This window comes from Eleginops maclovinus, chromosome 4, assembly GCF_036324505.1.
Source record: "Eleginops maclovinus isolate JMC-PN-2008 ecotype Puerto Natales chromosome 4, JC_Emac_rtc_rv5, whole genome shotgun sequence".
In the NCBI taxonomy this organism is placed as follows: domain Eukaryota; kingdom Metazoa; phylum Chordata; class Actinopteri; order Perciformes; family Eleginopidae; genus Eleginops; species Eleginops maclovinus.
Genome location: NC_086352.1, coordinates 21,159,525 through 21,179,067, shown reverse-complemented (window position 1 = coordinate 21,179,067; position 19,543 = coordinate 21,159,525). Strand labels below are relative to the sequence as shown.

At 40.7% G+C, this 19,543-nt stretch overlaps 1 protein-coding gene across 3 annotated transcripts in view; it reads left to right on the top strand.

The window, feature by feature from the left end:
* Positions 1 to 19,543, top strand: part of LOC134863359 (protein diaphanous homolog 3-like) — a 151,234-nt gene that overhangs the window by 102,087 nt on the left and 29,604 nt on the right. For 2 of the 3 annotated variants that reach the window (XM_063881843.1, XM_063881842.1), the window contains 2 exons: positions 5,678 to 5,773; positions 6,366 to 6,428. In XM_063881843.1, coding sequence (XP_063737913.1) covers positions 5,678 to 5,773; positions 6,366 to 6,428 — 159 coding nt within the window. The remainder of the gene's footprint in view (positions 1 to 5,677; positions 5,774 to 6,365; positions 6,429 to 19,543) is intronic. The other variant, XM_063881844.1, reaches the window with a different exon arrangement.

Genomic DNA, 19,543 nt, shown 5'->3' with positions numbered 1-19,543 from the left:
CAATTATATGCAGCCTGGCTTCGTCATCTGTTCTATGTGTTCTGGCAGTCTGAGAGAGGGGAGGCATCAGCTTGCATGCATTTGCATAGAGCCCTATGGAGATTGGAATGCAGATTGAATAGGTGTTTTTCCTCCTCCTCTAGCTGTGCCTGGCTTGTGTATGACAAATCTGTTGCATTAACTCCCAGGGTAGGCCAGGAGCGGTAATGTTTGTGGAGCGACAAATTACACATCAGAGCTTTATTTAACATTCCCTACATGACTACAAGCGATGAACTATTAAGATTTCAAATAAACAAGCAGCTAGAGATGCAACCCTGCATGCAAAGATGCTAAAAGGATAGGAGGGGCGTGAGAAGGAGAGACAGGGGAAGAAAGATATGAGAAGCTTTTATAAGCTACTGTATGTTATCATGAGCTATAGATAGTCGAGGCAAAAATATTGCCCCCTTATATCATTACATTTAATTTTGGTAACCATTGATGTAGGATGGGGTTGTGTCCTTCACGGCTCGGTAGGCCAGCACTAGTGTCGTTTATGTAGTGTAACTTTTTTTCACATTTTCCTTCCCTAGTTATCAACTGAAAAGAAGTCCTGGCTCCCCGCGGGGGTAACTGTTCCGGTTAGTTAAGGATCATTTCATAGGCCGACTCTGTGATTGTCAGGTTATCACAGGTGATTACGTGTGCTCCTTGGCAAGTTGCAACTGCTAAAACGTGAAAACTCAGCCAAGCCTTGTAAAAAATGATTCATAGTAACCTACTACATTATTAATATACTAGTTATGGTGCGTGTCTGTCATTTGTACATCATTATTCTTCATCCAGTGAATGGCTTGGCTACTTTCTCAAAGTTGGTATCAGTAAAGTGGAACAGAAGCTATTCAATAGAGAGAGGGGGCTGATTGGCCTTTTTGCACCATTTGTCTTCTTAAGTGTCCAAGGGAACACAGTGGTGGGCCTGCATTCATTGTACTCAGGCATGTCATTTTCTCTTCTTAGCCTTTCCATTCGAGCCCAATTGACCCTATTTCTTGCCTTGCTCTGGCCCACCTCTGCTGCACACTGCTACAACCGGGTCATTGTCCTGATGATAAGTGCCACATCCTGTTGAGTGAAGTGGCGGAAAGCATCAGTCCGGGTCTGAATAGAGGGTAGACATCGACACACACACAGACTGCGTGTCCTGACAATGTCCTGACAATGGAAAACGCCACTGTGAACAGGCTCTGATTAAATAGATGGTGATTGAAGTTTCACTACAGACAGGAGGATAACTATAGCCTTTCCCCAGAGCTGGAGTTTAAGCTTCGGGTTGATTCTTCCGCCAAAGTTTATCCGTGTTTTGTAGTGGAGTAAACACTTTTTATCTTTTTGTTGGTCTGACTTGTGCACTTGTACATATACACTTGTACACCATACTGCTTATTTCCAAACTTGTGTTTTCTTTTGTCCCTAGACAAAGAGGACAGTCAAGCCAAACACACTGCGGTAGAGCTCATTTGGCACAATTCCGTGTTTCTTTTACAACTAACACGTAGGACTTGTAGGGTTGCAATGAAAAAGACTTGAACACAAGGTACACACTATTACTTTCCCTTAAATAGACATCCATCCAAATCTGGACTGGTTTGTGAGTGTGTCTTCATCCTTTGTTAAAGTAAAAGCAAAAAGCCTCTGCACATTGCACACCTGTCATGGGAGCTCTGATTCCAGATGCAGCAGAATAGAAATAGGCAGCCGAATTGTGCACATCAAAGCACCAATCAGTAGCTCTACTGCCAAAGCTAGGATACCACTCTTCAATGTCCCGTTCCTCTTACAAGTCTTTGTTCTCTCGCCATATCCTCCTCAGTACCACCCTTCACAAGCTGAATGACTGTTTCAAACCCATTTCACAGCTACTAGCTTGACTAATATTCCTCTGCCATGTGTTTCTTCTCCATTACCATCCATGTGACAAGTCTATGATCTCTAAGTTGGTGAGCATGTGGGTGTGAATTTATAAATATGTGTTATGATTTTCAGTGTCGGGCTGTCTGAAGGCACCTCTTGTCTCCATTCTATAAAGCAGTTTTCTGTCTCGGCCTGAATCAGTTGCTCTTGATTGATGTGTAAAATTGGACTGTTTCTGCTTCTGTATATTCCTCAGGCAGGAGATCTGAGTAGGTTTCTTTTTCCTCGCCTCCTGAGGCACACAAAGTTTTTCATGTTATTGTGGGTTGGAGTCAAACGGAGTACAACACATGAAGCCACGCACTGCAGGTTGCAGCAGATTGATCTGCTCCTTTTTCACATTTTCTCTGTGCTGTCTGTATTTTTGTGTATGTGTCTATGTGTGTTGTTGGGAGAGTAAAGCTTGCCGCCTGTGATGAATTGCCACGACAGTGGAAACAAATTTGGACACTGTGTGAGTGTTGGTTTTGCTCAGAAATTTGTGTTGCCTTTCTGCTCTGTGTAATGATGAAGAACTGGGCACATATCAGCCAGAGGAAGAATGCAACTGTTGCAGATGGAAAACAAAAAATGCACAGACGTAGGCAGTCAGGGAAGTGGGCCATGATATATCCACCGCATGTGTGTGTTTATAGTCGGAGCTTTGTGGGGGGTTTGGGCACGAGTTGTACAACTGAAGCTCAACGCCATGTGGACCCTCTGTCTGTAGTATATGAGCTTTGCTGTAAAGGGACCATGAACTGTTGAACTGATTGAAATGTGTTTAGCTTTGCACAAAACTCACTATGGTACTGAAAGAATAAACGAAATGCCAGTTTGCACGGCACAGTGTGACTATAGTGGTTGTACTTAACATCCCACAAAAGAGTTTCAGGTTGAAAGTAGAGCTTATAAGCATCTGAAAGGGTTGACAGGCTTCAAACATTGATTATGGTCTCAATCCCAGTCGTCATTGAAAGATTTGAAATTGACAAACACAATCAGCATTGTACATATTTAAAACAAATGACTCACTCGACATATCCACCAATGAAAATGTATAATGACAATACTTTCAAGTTACCTTGTTTATCATATGAGGTGCCTTTCACATCTGAATCATTTATGGCAAGATTAATCGTGTCATTTGTAGTAGTAAGTTTCTGTAGTTACAATATGTGATACTAAAAATAGGCTTGTCTTGGAGCAGCCAACTAAATTGGGGATTGGGTGCTCGGCAAAAACACTTGCTATAGGATTTTTTATTGAAATCCACAGTGCAATCATACGACAACAACCCTGAGCTCCATTGTGTCCGACTCTATCTGATAGGTTACATTTGGTGCTGCTAATGAACAATGGAAAGTTCAAAGGAAAATATAAGTAGGTAAAGAGCCCTCGGCCAAATGTACAAGTCATTATGTTTGAATACTGCATATTCATATTTGGGAGGCTCTTCCCTCAAAGGACGCCAGATTTCCCAGGTCACTATCTGCATTATTGAAGCCTGCCCCAGCTCAACCTTCTGGCAATATGAGCTAAAAGTGTCCTCATTTTACCCCTGCTTCCAGTTTGTATGTTTTTCAAATGTTCTTCTTTCCTTTACTAACATCTGCAAATGTAATGTTGCGCTTTAATTAAAGCCTGCGCCAAATATAATTTAAAAAAAATAATAAAGCCCAGTAAATTGGTATAGAATGTGCAGGACCTTAGTCCCGTAAAGGGTCTCCTATCACAGTATTGGTTTGGGGTATACAACTGGATTATTTCTTCTCTCCGTTTAGATAGTTTTGATCCGCAGGTAACCATCAGACAAAATGGAGAGAGTGAGAAAAACACACACAACCTCAATCAGAACATCCAAACCTCATGTTCTTCACTTAATCCGTTGAGGGACCCAGCAGTCACACTGCGGCTGATACAGCGTCGCCTCTATGGACCTAACAATGTTTTCTAGCTCATCATACATTCATTTATTAGACATGCTTAATCTCGGCACACAGTGTTTACATGCGTGTGAGCAAATCTATGTTCATATGTCAGTCATACTTAATCCGAAGGCAAGGCGTGTGATGATGAAAACTGTCATTAGTTGTGCAGCCCCAGGATTGCTGTACATGTATGTTCAGAGTCTTGATTGCATGTAACAGTGACTGGACGGCATGCTTTTGTGCTGTGAACCCGTCTTAGACATAAAGCTGATTGGTGACACTAAACTAGAAATCCAGAGCAGAAATATAGTTTGTATTGGTCTTGTAAAGTCAGTGCAGAATATTTACAAATGTGCACAATGTGTCAGCATGTTTCAACATATAGCTGAATGTTACTCACAATTTGAATCTGTTTTTTTCACTAATTGCAGTTCTTACATATGAGACACTCATCAAACTGTTAGGCATATTGCATTTTAAATATGGGTAATTTTAGTGTACAATTTCAAAATGAATGACATAAAATCGGAATGTATTTGTTATATAATTGTTGATCAGTAGTTAAACATACATTAGAACCAAAATAACTGAAAACAGTAAGAAGTAATAACCATAGAAATGTGTTCAGACAAACTGTAGTGCATATGAGGCTATGTTGCACATATCTGACTTAAGCGTGTTGGATGACTGCATGGCCAAACACTAATGGATGGAAAGTATATCCTCTTAAATGTGTGTTGTCTTTACATACAAAAAATAGAAATATAATGTTTGCCTCAATATTGTGTTGCTCTTTCCCTCACTTTAAAAAAAGAATGATCTTTTTTTTTCAAACTTCATACTAGAGCAATCTTTTTTCAAACTTTCAAAGAGGACACTTCCCTAAACAACACATTGAGACTGATGAACAGCTTGTGAACAGCTTCCGGCTGTCGATTTGGCACTAAAGGAAGTGTACAGTTCAATGGCAGGCAGTCATTCACATCTGCATGGTGGCAGATAAACACTTAAACTGTTAAGGGCCCCAAAGAAGCATTGTTGAAAAGGAAACACTCACATTTCCATTAGCATGACAACCACAGCACAACATTTTCATTGACAGTGTGTTCGCCCTCAGCAATCCCATATTTCTGCTAGCTATTTTCCATCCGATCTACTGGAGGCTGTTTTCACTGCAAATCACTAACCAGGTCCATCATATTTCCTCAGGTGTCTGGCAGGTTTTCAGCTTCCCCAACACAAGGCATGATTTACATGTCACATCTTCAAAGCTTTTCTCTTTCTAAGATACATCTGAATTACGGCGGTTCCTCTGCTGAAACAAACCAAGGACTTTATGTCTTACGTCAAGAGTATTCTACATTGAATACACCATAGTGTCAGCTCGACAGGGCCCTGTACTAAATGTCCTTCTTTTTATGACATTGTAAATATCCTTCATGAGTTTTTAGTTTACTACAATGCAATGTACAACTACATTGCACAAGGTTAGAAACACCGGGGTGCACATCTGCACAGCAGGTTCTCCGCAATACCATGCCAACTTTGATTTGCTTGGAACTAATCCCATCATATATTAGGCATTTTACTTTGTTTTTGGACTCGTGTGACATATATAGTATTTGCTTGTTCACAGCTTTCTATATACAGTAACATGTAATGTGTTTATATAGTGTCCTGCCATTGAATGTTTTTTTGCAGTCAGTATGGCAAAGCTCAGCAATAGAAGAAAGTGCACTTTATCTAATTCTGTTTTCTTACCTCTACTCTGTCTTCTAACACCCCCCTTCTTTTCTTCCTGCGTTTTTCAGAGAATGATGAGACAGGTGTGATGGATAGTTTGCTGGAAGCCCTACAGTCAGGAGCTGCATTCAGAGACCGCAGGAAGAGAGCACCAAGACCCAGAGGTGAGTCTCATATCCTCTCTTAAAATGTATGCACAAATAAAGATGCACACATACATATTTTCTCGAAAACAATTTGGACAGTGTTTTGGGTCCATTCAGATGTTCAAAAATCACAATAATTGCAGGTCCTAACCTTCCAACTGGATGCATATGTTTGTTTTAGAAAGCTGATTGAACAGAAGGCCTCCTTGCGTTCACACGCCTTGGCACAATACACTCTCATTCTGAGTCACTTCCAAAATACATTAGTTGGTTGTTTGTACACATGCTTGCTAGGAGCACAATGCCCAAAGCTTTACACCATTACCTCGACTGTTTCATGATTGGATCCCAGAAAAAGCACTAAACACCCAGTTCTGTTTCTGGCAGTCTTTGATCCTATATAAGCAATTGAAACACATGTTGTAAATTCAACAAGGGATGTTTACCGTTTTGAATGGACTGCTCATTTAGTTGCAATTGCCAGCTGTGCCCTTTGTTGTTGATGAACTTCTCTTCACAGCCATTCTTCAGCCTGTGCATCCTCCTGATCTTTCTGATCCTCTTAGTCCTGTAAAATATGTTTGCATTATGTGTCCACTGCCCTCCACAGATAACCAGCAGAAGACAATCAGCCCCAGCTCCTTCCGACAGGTTCTCAGGCCTGTAAACCATGGTAAAGCAAACCGTTGAAACCCACAAAGCTAAAGCTCAAGCATGCTCAGCTGTGTCTTTTCATCTGCTCTTGGGTGGCCAATCCTTAACATATCTGCCATGTATTGCAAATTCCTCTCAACAGTTCATATGTCTTGTTTTTTTGTGTGTGTCCAGCGACCATTTGGGTTGTCCTTTTCGATTTTGTGATCTTGTGTGTGCCTTCTGAAAGTGTGAAAGGCCATTACTAACACCGTTTGAGGCAGTGCGATGTGCAGACTCCGAGAAGCAGGGTTGATATTCTTTGAAAGCAGTGTGTGGGCTGCTTTGGCAGCTGAGTTTGATAAGTTTCCTAAATTGTTCAGTAACTGCAGACTTTTTGAGTTTGCCTTTGTGGTTTTCAATGCTGCATGTGAATTTTCCACATTTTATATAAATACAGCGACATGTATCTATAGACAACAGTATATGTCAAGAGTCCTGGAATTGTATGGAGAATAATAAGATGTTTTCAACTTTAATTTTTTACTTTTCACCTATGCATTGCAGATTCTTGAACAGCAGTGAGACATGTGCACTAACACAAACACATTAACTGAATGCTGGCAAATCTATTTGAGATGTAATCATTTAAAAAGTCAATTTCAATATTTAAATGTAAAAATGTCAAGGTGTGTGTATACCACTTACTTATATTACCTATATTATTCATAGCTGTGAACGGATATTGTGTTCTCGCTGCAGCTTAAATAAACACCAGCTTTCTTCTCTTGTCAAAGGTTTTCTACAACCATTACCGAGGCACTTAAAAATTACGCTGTAACCCTATTACCTCTTATTACTTGTAATTGGTATCCCTGTGGGCTGGGTACAGGCACACATGAATAAAATTATTCATGCTCAATCCACCCACATCATTGATGGCAATGATAAAGGGCCTTGCTCTGTTGTTCGGCTACGACTTATCTGAAATTAGATTGGAAAGGGGCGAGGGGGAGGGAGATATACAGGGTGGGAGGAAAGAGACAGATCGAGGTGGCTGTAGCATAAGAAATGGAGAGAAATGGTGTGAGTAAGAACAAATATAGCCACTTTGTAAGGGTGAAACTGAAGAATATTGTGGCAGATAAACAAAAAATGGTCTTGCTGTTTGAGAGGGAGAGTCCGGTAGTATAGAAAGAACAAACAAAGACAGCTGTGTTGAATTAACAGGTTATTAGAGTAAAAATAAATTGCAGTGAGTGAAGGAGCTGCTGCTCATTGTTCACTTTGTGAAAAATAACTCATGGTGTGTTGTACAGGTAAGAAGGTCCTTTGAGGTTGCTGTCCCAGCTGCCCCCTGCTGGCGGCATCAAACGTGGCCTTGTTGACTAATAAAGCTGAGGCTTGAGCCTGTCACTGCAGGTATCATCCTCACTGCCAGCCTCCCAGAGCAAACACAGCTAATTACTTTTCTCTGCCCTGCCCAAGCACCAGCTCAGCCCTCTCAGTGCCCATTCATCTTAATTTCCCCCTATCTGCCATCTGCCTCCTAAATAACACTCCTCCTCATTTCCCTACTATGCCATATCCCCGCTGTCTTCTTTTATACTCTCATGGCCTGACAATAGCCCTCCCCGAACATAATTGCCTGTTATTGGTAAGAAGTCTCTCCACTTCTCCTGCCGCACCCCTTCTCTAGGCGCTCCTTCTCTCCTACCGAGATCCAGACTTTAATTGCCCTGGGTTTAGTCGCTAGAGTGAGTGAAACTCACAGGATGCTCCGTGTTTAGTCGGGAGGTGATGAAGTTTAGTTTGCGGCACAAACACTTAAACAGATGCTTTCAGTTTCACACCACCCTACTTCCTCCTTTCCCACAGTTTTAAATACCCTTTAATAATTGATCTCAGGGGTGTTGCTGCACTCCAATGGAGCAGCAAAGAGAATTTAAACAGCAACATCTGTGCCCGAAGATACTCTAATAAGTAGTGATGGGGAGAGATTGGAATGGTCAATCTGAACATGTTTGGTGCCATTAAGCTTTCGTACCAAGGGAGAGTCAAGTGCACTAGGGTTTTCTTCCTTTTGTTGTCTGCAACAAATCAGATGACCAATAGATTGTGCTCCCCATCACAATCACAGTGTACTGGATTGTGCTGTTGTGCTTCGTAGTCATGATAAGTGGAATTATTGGCATTCAATAGAAAATATGATTACAATGATTCCGTATTCTTTGCTTAAGATTGTAGATTTTTCTTCTTCTTTTGGTTCTCCTCTTCCTCCCTCCTCTCGTCCTGCTGTAGTCTTTGGTTTAAGTAAGGGATCATGCCTGGGCTTCCGGCATTTCCCCCCCGTTTCCTCTCTCGCTTCTCTTCCCTTACTCCTAAATTGGTTCAGCACACTTTAACATGAGCCAGCAGCTAAGGCGTTAGCTTGGTCGGCAGTCTCCCTGAGCACACATTCTCACCTAGTCTTAAAAGTACACAGACACACCCGCAGACTTCAGGGGATGAAGGTAAGCGGGCTTTGTGGTGGCTGTGGCCCGGGTTAGGATAAGGCTGCAGGGCTCTGGGACTCCTCGGCACTCTAAATTGGATTGCACTCCACAGAATGATGGATCGATGGTGGTTAGCCACACAGGTGTAACAGACTTGAATCTGCAAATTGAATCTATGAAGCAGCCATAGCTTTTTACTGTGTCCTTCTGAAAACATCTCTCCAGGCACTGTCTGGCCAGTTCAGCCTTCGAAGCAAACCCTCATCTCAGCCACGCTGACTCCCAAGTTACCGTGTGCAAGTACTTGTTGAGGGGAATCATATATATATTTTTTTTTTACTATTGCGTTTGAGCATGAGCCTTCAAGGGGGTCAGACAGCCCAAGCAAGACATGCATTTTGAAGGTATGTGCATGCTATAATGCCTTTCTTGTGGAGTGAGTGTTAGAAGAAACCAAACCTATGAAGGGGTATATTTCTCTGTCTTTAGGAGCAGTTACTTCACATGTCTTTAGTGAAACCTAGCCGTACAATTATGTGTGATAACGCTCTGAACTAGAGCTGGAAATTGATGCAAGGTCACTTCAGAGTCGGTGAACCCCTTTACTAAATGGAAACAGGAGTTATTTTTCCTTACTTGAACTTGAAAGCATTACGGTGTTCACACTAAAAGCAAGCCTCTGGTTACAGAGATTTTGTGTGCTATGTATTTGCCAACTTTATGACCCTTTTTTGCTGAATTTATGTTTCTGTATATAATGTTGGATCCTTGGTTCATGCAGGCAGCTATTCAGTGCATACTTTATATAACTTGGCTTCAGGTGTGAATAGCAGTTGGAGATGCGTAATAGGCTTACTTTGAGACTGAACCCACAATGTCTTTCAGAGGTTGTGCCGCACAAAATCATTAAGAGGAAACTGGGGAGAGTGTGAAGTTGAAATGACAGTCAAAAAAGTAAATAATGGAAGTTTGTTTCTTCCTACTTTAGTGTGTTCACATTTGAGACATGTGTGAAAAACTAGTGCGGAGAATCAGTCTCTGTAGCTTCCTGGGGCTGGGGTACTCCAGTGGAATGTGCTGTTAGATGCTTGCCTTTTTGATGTGGCCTCTTATAGACTGTGATATGTGGATTCCACTGCAGGCTACTGTATCCTGTGGATTGCATGCGTACTTTCTCAATCCTCTTCCACATTTTTGTCTCCTCATATCAATGTCAATTATGGGAGAAAGCTTCCCCTCCTACAAGGTTCCTCAGTCTCCTCTGTACTTTTTGACTTTGTTTTTTCTCAGCTTTATCTCCTCCCTAGCCTTGCTGCTTTTCCCCAGAGATGACATAGGCAGAAAAAGAAGGTGTCATTAAATCATGTCAGTGAGCCCAAGACAAAAAGAAGAGCACAGACGCTCTCCTCCCAAGATCTGTTTGAATTGATGCGACACGTCATTGTTTCAAAAACGTGACTTTAGCAGTGGCTGATTTATCTGCTTTTGGTCATAATATATCATCCTTGCAACACATACGGCCCATGCATTTTTCATTAAAGTGACAGATTATTGCCAAAGAGCTCCTGTTCCTTAACACTGGAGTGCTCACTCTACCCTTCCATAGGTAAACCCTCATGCATACATGCATAGAAATGGTCAGCTTAAACCCTGTGTTTTAACGATGTGCAGGCGAGAGGTTAAAGGCTACTGCTGGGTCGGGGCATTAGCTGTGTCTGCAGCTTGTACAGGTGTACTGCTCTCTGTATTCATGTCCACAATCATCTGGCCACTCGGAGTCACTTTCTTACTGCCACACTTGATCGGTGGCTAAGGTGTTTAACTGTTCTTAGAAGACGGCATATCCAGATGGGAAAGTGTACCTTGACCTGCCTTTGTCTGTCTGTCTGAAGTGCTGCACTTGGTGCGTGTGTGCGCCCTGCATGTTTCGGACTGTGCACACTTGCCTGGAACAGATGGAGCAAGAGGGCACCTTAACAGAGGGCTAGTGTAATTAGGTACAGCCTCTGCAATGAGACTAATGGAATGGTAATTGAGGGAAAAAATATTTACCTACCTTTTATTAATGTTTTTCTGAGAACAATGTTCTCTTTTCCTGGAATTCCCTGCTGCACTCCCACCCAGTCATACACACTCCACAAAGGAGCTGCCCTGTACAACACAGTCTGACCTGTTGGCCACTTAGCAACTTTTCTCGAGTAGTTAGTAATTTAATGTCCTAGTTTTTTTCTTATGGTTTCTTGGTGATTAAACCAGTGACATCCAATTCCACCTTTAACATTTAGCCTGGAATCAGCACTATCCTGGAATAACAAAACGGCATTTGTTAGATATGACACGATAGTGCCCTGTTTCTGCAATAGACCAAAATTAGCATTGAACATATTTCTCTCTGAAAATGTTTGGCTATAGGTTATGGTTTTCCATGTAGCAAGTCACTCAATGTGATTGGTATGCTGTTTGCCTTGGAGGCACGGACATAGAAAATGAACATTCTCTTTTAATGGCTCCCACTTGTGCTGTTATAGAAGTGCTGCTTCCTGAGTCAAATACCTTATTCAATGAAATGCGTTTTGATGCTCACACGTGTTAAAATTAATAATGACTGTATCAGCCTTTGCTACTAGGCCAAGCTTAACGCACCTCTAGCAAATATAGCCTCATTCTTAAAGCTGTAATCTCTGTAATCCATGCCCAGTCCGACGATGAGAAAGTGAAATCGTGAAAGAAAAAGTGTATTCACTTGACTGGTTGGAGAGGTCAGTGTGATGGATGAGAGTAAAGTAGACACACATGCATGCACAAACACACACCGAGCTCAACAGTGCCCACTCAGTCCTAATAGAAAACAGATGATAACGAACACCTCTGCACTATCCTCAAAGTCTCTCTGCAGTACATCCCACGTTTTTAGCCAAGTCCTAAGCCGATCAGGCACCTCAGATATCCCCTTTTGCTGGATTATGAGAAAGCTGGGCTGTAATAAAGGCTGTGGATCGTGAAATGGAAACTGGTGTTCAGCATGTCGAGCCAAGGACCCTAATCAGCCCATTCGCACCAGCTCAGGCCCCAAACAGTAGGTGATGCTGCTAATGTAGGATTGCTATTCAGACAGCTCATGTTATCTTCCTTGTCTTTCTTTGCACACTATACAGTCTCTTATTCTGCCTGGCTCTATACACAGGCAGGAGCCTATGGGTAAATAGTTGGAAGGTTTATCAGGGATTTAGATTAGATATATCTCAGTTTGTATACAACTAATGCGTCATGGGCTTTTTTTTGTTTCGCCCTCTGTCTTTCTTTGTCGCTCCCTTTGTCCAACCCTTTTTCTCATGAACCGGTTATGAACATTGATTGCAACTAGGTTCTAGCATAGTATTCTAGTGAATAATGCAGTGAGAAATGAAGTCATGCTCACCATGGCTTTGTGCTAATTAAATTTTACAGCAGCCTTATCGCCCAGCCACACACATTCCTGCTCCTCCCACATTTACCAACACCGGAAGCCATATCGTGGAGCCGTCAGTGGAGAGAAGTGCTTTGGGAGATGATTATATGAACTTCTGTTGTTACGGGAAGGAAATGAGTACTATCTCCCCTTTATATCTATGCCCTCTACACAGGGTGGTGCTTCAGATTGCTCTCTGTGGTAATACCTTTGGTAAAGAAATGCCATAGCAACATTTTCGCTGTCATTTCCCCCTGCTTTCATCTTGTCACACTTTTGTATTATTCCATTATTTGTTTATCTTTTCAGAATGCTGTCTGTTTGGTTTCTGCTTCAGGCTAACATTTGCGACACATTTGGTCACACTATGGGCCTCTGCTGCAAGAGCTACATCTGTTTGCATGTATTGCTATGGTACCCATTAAGCATTTACTCAGAGGTAAGGTGGAGCCTTTAGGTAGGAGTGATGAGAAGGGATAATGTGTGTTTTAAAATTCTACTCACTGTGCAATGACCGATCTGTAAGCAGCCCCATATCCAGATATCATTCTCCAGCTCTACACTCACAGAAATAGAAACACCAAGGCTCCTTGTTGTTGATGATTCTCTGGGCCACTTTAGTCTCTGGTGATAAAATGATCACATTCTTTCAAACTGCCTCATCTCTCCGTCTCTCTCTGAGGCTGTCATTTCTGCTGCCACTCCACCTGCTATGTGTCTCCACACTGAGCCTGAAGCTCTAAGTGCAGCGACAGGAGTTTCCACGCTGACAAAGAAGGAAGGCCTGCCCTCAGGCAGCAGGATCTGTTTGATGCTGGATTCCCCTCAGTGAGTGGGATTTGGGCTTTGCTGATCTGTTATACCATCCCCTTATGCCCATACACTTCCATGTCGGACTGTATACAGCTATATGCATTCATTTCAGCACACACACACACAGACACACACACACGCCTCTCATAGACACTTAGCTTTGAGTCAGAGAGCCATGTATGTGTCTTGGGCCTCTGGGCTTAAGAGCTGCATTAGTCTGGCAGTAGCTTTGATTAGCATCCTCGGGTGTACAAATTAGCAAACACACTTATGTGATCCTATGTACAAATACTCACTCCAATACTTCCTGTAGATATATGAACACTTCACAATCATGTGATTATCCCTGGCGTTCAGGAGAGGGAAGTTTTACCTTAACCAAGTTTTGTAAAAGTATTTTTAACGAGGTTGACGGAGAAATATATATGTTGTTGGACTCAGGGTGTTAATGTGAAGAGATGTATGTAACTTTTGTGTATGCATTCTCCAAGCCTTTTTTTTCATTCAAGTGAAAATTCCGTGAGCTGCTGCCCGCTCTGTAATAACCATACTTGACATTTCCTTCTCCTTCAGCCTGTGGAGACTAGCAGATGCTTTCCATTCCAGGTGAACCCATTAAGGTTTTCTCTTCTCTACTGCTTCCACCAGCCTGTCCTTTGGCAGGGCCCTTCTGAATGTCAAAACTCACTGTTTAGCATCACAATAAAGCAGATACTGGGCAGAGGAGTAAAGGCAAGGAAATGGCTGGTGCCTGGCAAAGGTCACAGACAAAAATGTTATTTTGAAAAGCTTGCCATCGCTCATTCAGTGCTGTACCATCAAGCATTTTTCAGGTTCTGTGTTTCTGTTGCTAAAGACATCCAACTATTGATCTTTGAAGCGTCATTACTGGTGAGTGTGTTCTACAACCGATAGAACCAATAGAATAAAGTCACATGATTTGCAAAAGCACCTGATGTACACTGCCTGTCAACAAGTGAATATATGCCAAAATGGCTGTGTTTTTTTCTGGAGGTTTTATCTTATTATTTGATCAGAGACTGTTAAGAAAGTGAAATAAGGACATATTTTGTAAGGCTTGATGGAGAAAGATATTTATTTCAGCCCCTCCACAGGGTGTTTAGCATTTGATTTTTGAAAAGGATTGCAGGATTTCATTTTCTAGTTGAATCAAAGTGGAGTGGCACAAGCTGGCTGAGTAAGAGATCTTGCTGTTGCTTTCAACTTGCTGATTTTAACATGCATATCGACAAATACGCAAAAGCAACTTGATAGACTTTTGCTGTGCCTGTTGTTGGGAGAGACAAACATTAACCTTCTTCTGGTTCCTCTTTAAATTATTGTTTTATTCCTTATCTTCCATGATAAAATGTCTGAGCCTCACAGAACCCTTTTCAAAAAATGTTTTCCATCTAGTTTTCATAATGAAATGAAAATGTGTGGGAGACAGTAAAACATATTTTGTAAACAAGCCATATTAATTACCCTTAATTAATGAGTCACATTAGAGCCCAGTGGGAGTAGGGGTTAGAATTTGTAACAAATTCAACAGAAAATTGATTGACAGAATATAATTAATGATTTAGGGGTTTATACCATAATCTTTGGGAAACTAAATGATACAATAATAGATCACGTTTAATCTTAATTCAAGTTTTGATTAAATGGAAAACATAATAACCATGCCCATAAAACTCGCTTGTTTTTTTCGTTGTCAGGCCGTGGCGTCCCTGGCTAGTCTTGATTTGTGTACAAACCTGATTATTTTTCTAAACGTGGAAGGTAATTAGCCCGGATACTTTAAATGGTAATTACAATGTCAGACAAAGAGGAAAGAGGATGTCTAAATGTATTTCACAGATAGTTCTGCATTTGTCCACACAGGCAGCCACACACAGATATGCACACTCATATACACACACATTCTATTCAGCATGCAGGCACATCTTCAGCCAAACACAATTATTTCTAACATTTGTTTTGATATAGCGTAACTCACATTTGCAAGCTAAAATAATAGAAAATTGCGTAGTTGCTTCTTCAGTATGAAATGTTCTGATACTTGCAAATAAACAGAGCAGGTCTAGCAGGGATTTTGGGATGTAGCTGACTGTATTGGCTTTATTGTTTTATGTACCTCATTACTCTCACTTCGAGTTCTATTCATAATGAAATCTGCAGTGTTGTTATACACATAGTGTAGAGGGAGCTACTAAATCCTTCCAGAACAAAATCATTGAATTTTCTTTAAAAGAACAAAGAAAGACATCATTCCTATATGACAGTTCCCACTTAAATGTTGCCTTATGACCTTGCAAATGTTTTAATATGTCCTTTGGCATGGATCAGAAGCAGATCAATGTAATTAAATATGCTGTTCTTCTAACTCAGCACCAATAATTGATACAGCTTGGCTTTGGGTCTTCATAGACAAAAGTTTCTTAAATTAGGAGCCAATTTTGCAAAGATCATTTTGCATGTTTAGATATTTTGCATGTTTAGAGGCTGCTCCGTTGGTGGTGCCAAGGACACGTGTAACATTTGGCAGGTCCAGTGATTTTGTTAAAAAATAGAAGCATTGACAAACACATTGAACCCACACAATGAGTTCATTGTTGGTTGTGAATGTCTTTAAGATTTAGCTCAGAGAGTACACTTTGCAGCCTTTTTTTGCCTATTGATTGCCTGCCATTAAATCAATGCCCATGTTCTTTTTCTCACCCTAAAATGTAGCTTTGAGCTAAGATATCTTTACCAAAAATACCTCAATAGTTTGATTTTCATATGTTAACTGTGTTTAAAAATGTACCAGATAATTATGGAAGTTGTCCAAGATTCCAAGCTATGGGGAACATCCATTTTAATAGTAAAAAGTTTATTTGCAAACTATTAAAATAATTATCCAAAAGTCCCCATTTTTTTCTGTGGTATTTAACATTTACTGTAGTTGTCATTGCCAACAGCGGGAATGGATCTTTGCAATATTTATTTTGCAATTCTATGAACACTATTCCCATTGCAGCACGAAGAGCAGTGCACTCACACATTGCTCCTATATGGACAAGGGGAGGCACATGCATATTTACAACGTTCAAGTACTTTATGATCTGAGGAACAGAAGTCGCACCCCGAGTTAATTGGACATGAAATGATTGTTAGAATACCTGCAATAACTGCGAGGGTTTGCTAATCAGTGCAATTGAACACTTGACACCACTTGAGCCTGATTTACATGGTGTCACATTGTACAGTGCTTCTGGCATGGAAGAATTGAGTTAGTGTAGTGCAGTGTTGGAATTTAAAGGTTGATGGCACTATCGCAACATGAGACGGATGTCGTACATGTTTAGTTGGTCTCGTTTATATTAAGACATACAGATATATATAACTTTACAGTATATGAGCCTAATGCTTTGCAATTATTAATAGCCAGGTTTATTATTCAAGATTCGAATAGTTTAACGTCATAAGAAATTTAAAATGATGAAAAACGGATGTTCCCCATTGCTTTTTGATGTTTGAATACTTACAGAAAGTTAACATATGAACAAGTCCAGAGTAATTTTTTGTTTTTATTTTTTATCACAAAAGACAATCCAGTGTTACTGTACTTGAGTTTTTATCATCAACAACCTCCACTCCATTGAAAATATATATGAGATACCGGCAACCCATGCTACGCGGTACTGCATTGTGTTCCTGTGGAGTGTCTGTGGAAAGCATGGACTCGATGTGTTGAGCAGTTTTAATGAGCAAAGTGCACGCCATAGCTGCATCAGACATAATGTTCTATTCTTCCACACCAAAATAATTTTTATTCTGATATAGTTTTCTCAGTTGTGAAACAGAAAAATGTTCCCACATACACAAAACATCCCCCTGGATGCTTTCAGTATCCTCTTCAACACTTTTTTTTTTTCAATTTGTTGTCTGGACTTGTTATACCTTATGCATCACACGTTTTTTTTTAAGCATTTGAGTTTGTGGATTTGAAAGTGATATGTTCATGTTCACTATACGTTTTTAGACTGTCTTATACCAAAGGAATAACGAATGAATTATGACAATAAACATTGTCCCTTCGCAATATTTAATTTAAGGATTACAATTGTAATCTTTTAAAGAGACCCTTCCTCTTTGTATAAAAGATTAGAACTTTATTGATCCCACACTGGGAAAAATTATATTTTACTGCTGCTCAAGAGTCTAAGGAGGACAGGAACAAAAGGGGAAACGACATGGCAGAAGACTCTTACATGAGATCAACTGGAGTAGGCCTTGGCGACTTAAACTAGACTACAGTGGAAAGCTTTAAAAAGATATCCCCAAAATCCTTATTTGCTCTCTCTCTCCCTCTCTCCTAGCTCCCTCCAAGCACGCACACACGCACAGTGTAAAGTGGCCCTTGGATAACATCTTCCCTTATTGTTCTTTTCTCACTACAAAGACAAAGTGTGTCCAGCCTGCATCGGCTCAGAGTGTGAGAGGGTTAATGAACAAGGCTTATCCACCAACGAAAGTTTTAGAGAGAAGAGTGTAGCTGCCTGTTAATCATCCATCAGCCTCTCCAGTAAGCCCAGCCTGGGCTCTGACAATGTAAGGTGTTTGGGCTACAGCAGAGGGGACATGATTTATCAGGGAGGTGAGTGATTACATGGAGCCTCTGTACGTGAGTGAGACGGTCAGTACTAAAAGATGATCCAATATCATTCATTCAAGAAACAGTCAATGGGTTTCTGTAAAAAAAATAGCCATGTGAAAGAACTGTGGATAAGTGAATGGTGGGTGTGTTTAAGCTTGAGCAGAGAACATTGTAAAGGGTTCAAAAGGGACATTTTCTTCTAAAATAAATATATAATAGCCTGTAAGAGCTAAAAGTGTTCTTGATGGCTTTGATGACATTTTCTAGTTAATTACTATAATCACTGGCCTTCCAGCTTGTCATTCTGCTGTGGCACTTTTAAAAACATCTTGCTTTGAACAAAATGACTAAATGTAACATATTTTCCTTTTTAATGGATAATTATCTGTCTTAGGTGTTAGCGAAAGGGAAATGATGGGCACCAAAATAGATCAGGGAAAGAGAAAAGTCTCTGATCTTCTCCTGGAAATGTAGTGGAATCAAATAATGAAACACTTAACGTTAAACCACTGCGCTTTTCATGTGCAAATTCAACTTCAGACATTGACAGTTCTCACTGGCTCTGTAGATGACTGGTTTGGATCCCACTTATGTCATCTTTTTTTCTTAGATGTAAGTCATTATCTTTTGTTTCGTCCTAGTTCCCAGGACTGTGAAGGATTCGTACTTTGATAAAAGAGGGTAAAGGAGTTGACATCCACTTTCGTAGGCTTAAATGAGCCACTTTGAAGATCCAAACAGATAAATAAATACCAACAAACAAAGACTACAGACCATCTCACCTGTGATACAGCTTTATCAAGATTTCAGAGGTGGTTGATAGACACCTCACAGACGGAGAGCAAGAGGGTGTGGAGATGAAAAAACGTGTGGATCTGTCTGGAGAGTTTATTTCTTTGAGAAACACTTTGAACACCGCCCTAGCTGTTTTTCCTAGTTGGCCAAATGGAGGGGGGAAACTGTGTTCTAGTTTTATGCTTTTACCTCCTGGCAGAACATACGAGTGTCCAATCCTAAAATTGCGATATTACTCTCACGACATAAAGTGATCACACTATATGCAATGCAGATTAAATGTGGGTCCCAAGCTATAGTGTTCACAACATTGATGCTGTTCAAAACAAATCTAGATACATGTTCACAGAAGTGGCAAAAAAAAGTGATGCAAATGAAGCTTGATATGAAGCAGGGTTTTAACTGGCTTAGTTTGTAGTAATCAGGTTGTTTGTTGAAATTGGGAGTTTCAGAAAGCCACTGCTCTGTGTATATCGATTGATAGATAAACTTTAGCTCTGTCATCATTTCACACCTTCAGAAGCTCCTACTTTTGTTATCTTAGCTGCAACGTCTTGCTCAAACCACGCCCATTTGATAAGTTCACTTTCTTTTTCATGTCAATTACACATTTGTTTCGTGGGTGCAGACAGACAAAAATACAAATACCGTGGCAAAGTACTCCAAATTGTTCAGCACATGCAGCTATAGTGTGTGTCTGCAATAGCCCATTTTACCATCATGACCCAAGGTGAAAACAATACCAGCATTGCTATCTTGCTAATAAATATTAGGATCAAGGCCCTTATCACTTGTATCTGAGCTGCACACTTTTACTAGAAATTGGCTGAATGTGGTTGCTGGGAAAGTAATCTCACCAATATGTCATAAATCTTGGCTTTTTTCATATCATGAACATCCAGACTTGCAGGTATCAGCTATAGCATACATTGGTACAGCCAGGTAGCTACAGCACATTTTAA